The sequence below is a fragment of the Canis lupus genome, chromosome 18, assembly GCF_011100685.1.
Source record: "Canis lupus familiaris isolate Mischka breed German Shepherd chromosome 18, alternate assembly UU_Cfam_GSD_1.0, whole genome shotgun sequence".
In the NCBI taxonomy this organism is placed as follows: domain Eukaryota; kingdom Metazoa; phylum Chordata; class Mammalia; order Carnivora; family Canidae; genus Canis; species Canis lupus.
This window is the reverse complement of record NC_049239.1, coordinates 40,009,804-40,011,231: the sequence shown is the minus strand read 5'-3', so window position 1 is coordinate 40,011,231 and position 1,428 is coordinate 40,009,804. Positions and strand designations below refer to the sequence as shown.

General features: G+C 37.2%; 1 protein-coding gene across 1 annotated transcript; it reads right to left on the bottom strand.

The window, feature by feature from the left end:
- Positions 1-490: 490 nt before the first annotated feature.
- OR5J2 (olfactory receptor family 5 subfamily J member 2) lies at positions 491-1,428 on the bottom strand. Its single transcript, NM_001388972.1, is given in 2 exon segments — positions 491-1,298; positions 1,301-1,428. Coding segments are annotated over 2 exon segments (936 nt in total).

The following is a 1,428-nucleotide window of genomic DNA, read 5'->3' as shown; positions in this document are numbered from 1 at the left end:
GAATAACTCACTTATTTTTAGTTAACATGGAGATTTATCAATATTTAAAATTTAATGCAAATCTTAAAAGTAAAGGAAAAAATGCATACAATTATCTTAACTTTCTGAGCAAATAATTTTTAAGTATCTTAGAAAAATCCCTAATTCTTTATATCTCCTAAAGTTTATGCATATATTTTCTTTCAGTTTTCCAAATATCAGAAAATGTATAATTCTAGATAGATTGAAAAAATAAATTTTATTGAACTTATTTTATTAAAATTGATGCACATATCAATAGTCAAGTGAGCTGAGATTTAAATTATCTGTTCTCAAAGTTACGAAATTAAACCACTTCTACTTCATACCCTCGTTTCCTCATGTGAAAATGAGCATGCAGAATAAAATGGTTTGTACTATACTTAGAAACTAAAGCTAATTGAATTCATGTGAATGTTAGTATGTAGAAAACTGACTGGTGGACTGTTGTAGGGTTAGCAGGGACTTGAAATTAACAAGGGAAATGTGTCATTTCGATGGCCCTTTTGACAGCATCCTTTACCTCTTTGTTCCTCAGACTGTAAATAAGTGGGTTTAACATGGGAATCACTAGTGTATAGAACACAGACACCACCTTCTCCTGCTCCACAGAATACTGGGAACTTGGCTGGATGTAGCTAAAGCTTAAAGTACCATAGAATATGGTCACAGCAGTCAGGTGGGAGGCACACGTGGAGAAGGCTTTCTGTCTGCCTGTTGCTGAGCGGATCCTCAGAATAGCAACAGCAATAAACACGTAGGAAATGATCACAATCAAGAAGGTGGCCATGGCAATGACTCCAGAGAAAGTTAAGAGCAACAATTCATTCATGGTAGTATCAGAACATGATAGCTTTAGGAGTGAGGGAATATCACAGAAGAAGTGGCTGACAACATTGGACCCACAGAAGGACAGTCTGCCTAAACTTACTGTGTGTGTCAATGAGTTAATCATTCCACCTATGAATGACCCAATGACCAACCCTACACATGTTCTCTTAGACATGGCTGCACTGTAAAGCAAAGAGTTGACAATGGCCACATAACGGTCATATGCCATCACTGACAACAAGAAGCCTTCTGTGGTAATAAACACCCCAAAAAACAAATGTTGCACAATGCAGGCAGAGAATGAGATGGTTTCCTTCACAACCAAGAAGCTGTTCAGCATTTTCGGTGCAATAACAGATGAATAGCAGGCATCCACAAATGAAAGGCAGCTGAGGAAAAAATACATGGGTGTGTGGAGCTTGGGAGTTATTTGGATTATGAAGATCATACCAGATTCCCCAGCAAGGTAATCGCATAAATCACCAAGAACAACACAAAAAGTATAATTTTCAGGTCAAGGTGGTCTGTCAGTCCCAAAAGAATAAATTCAGTTACAGCTGTGAAATTCTCTTTGGCCAT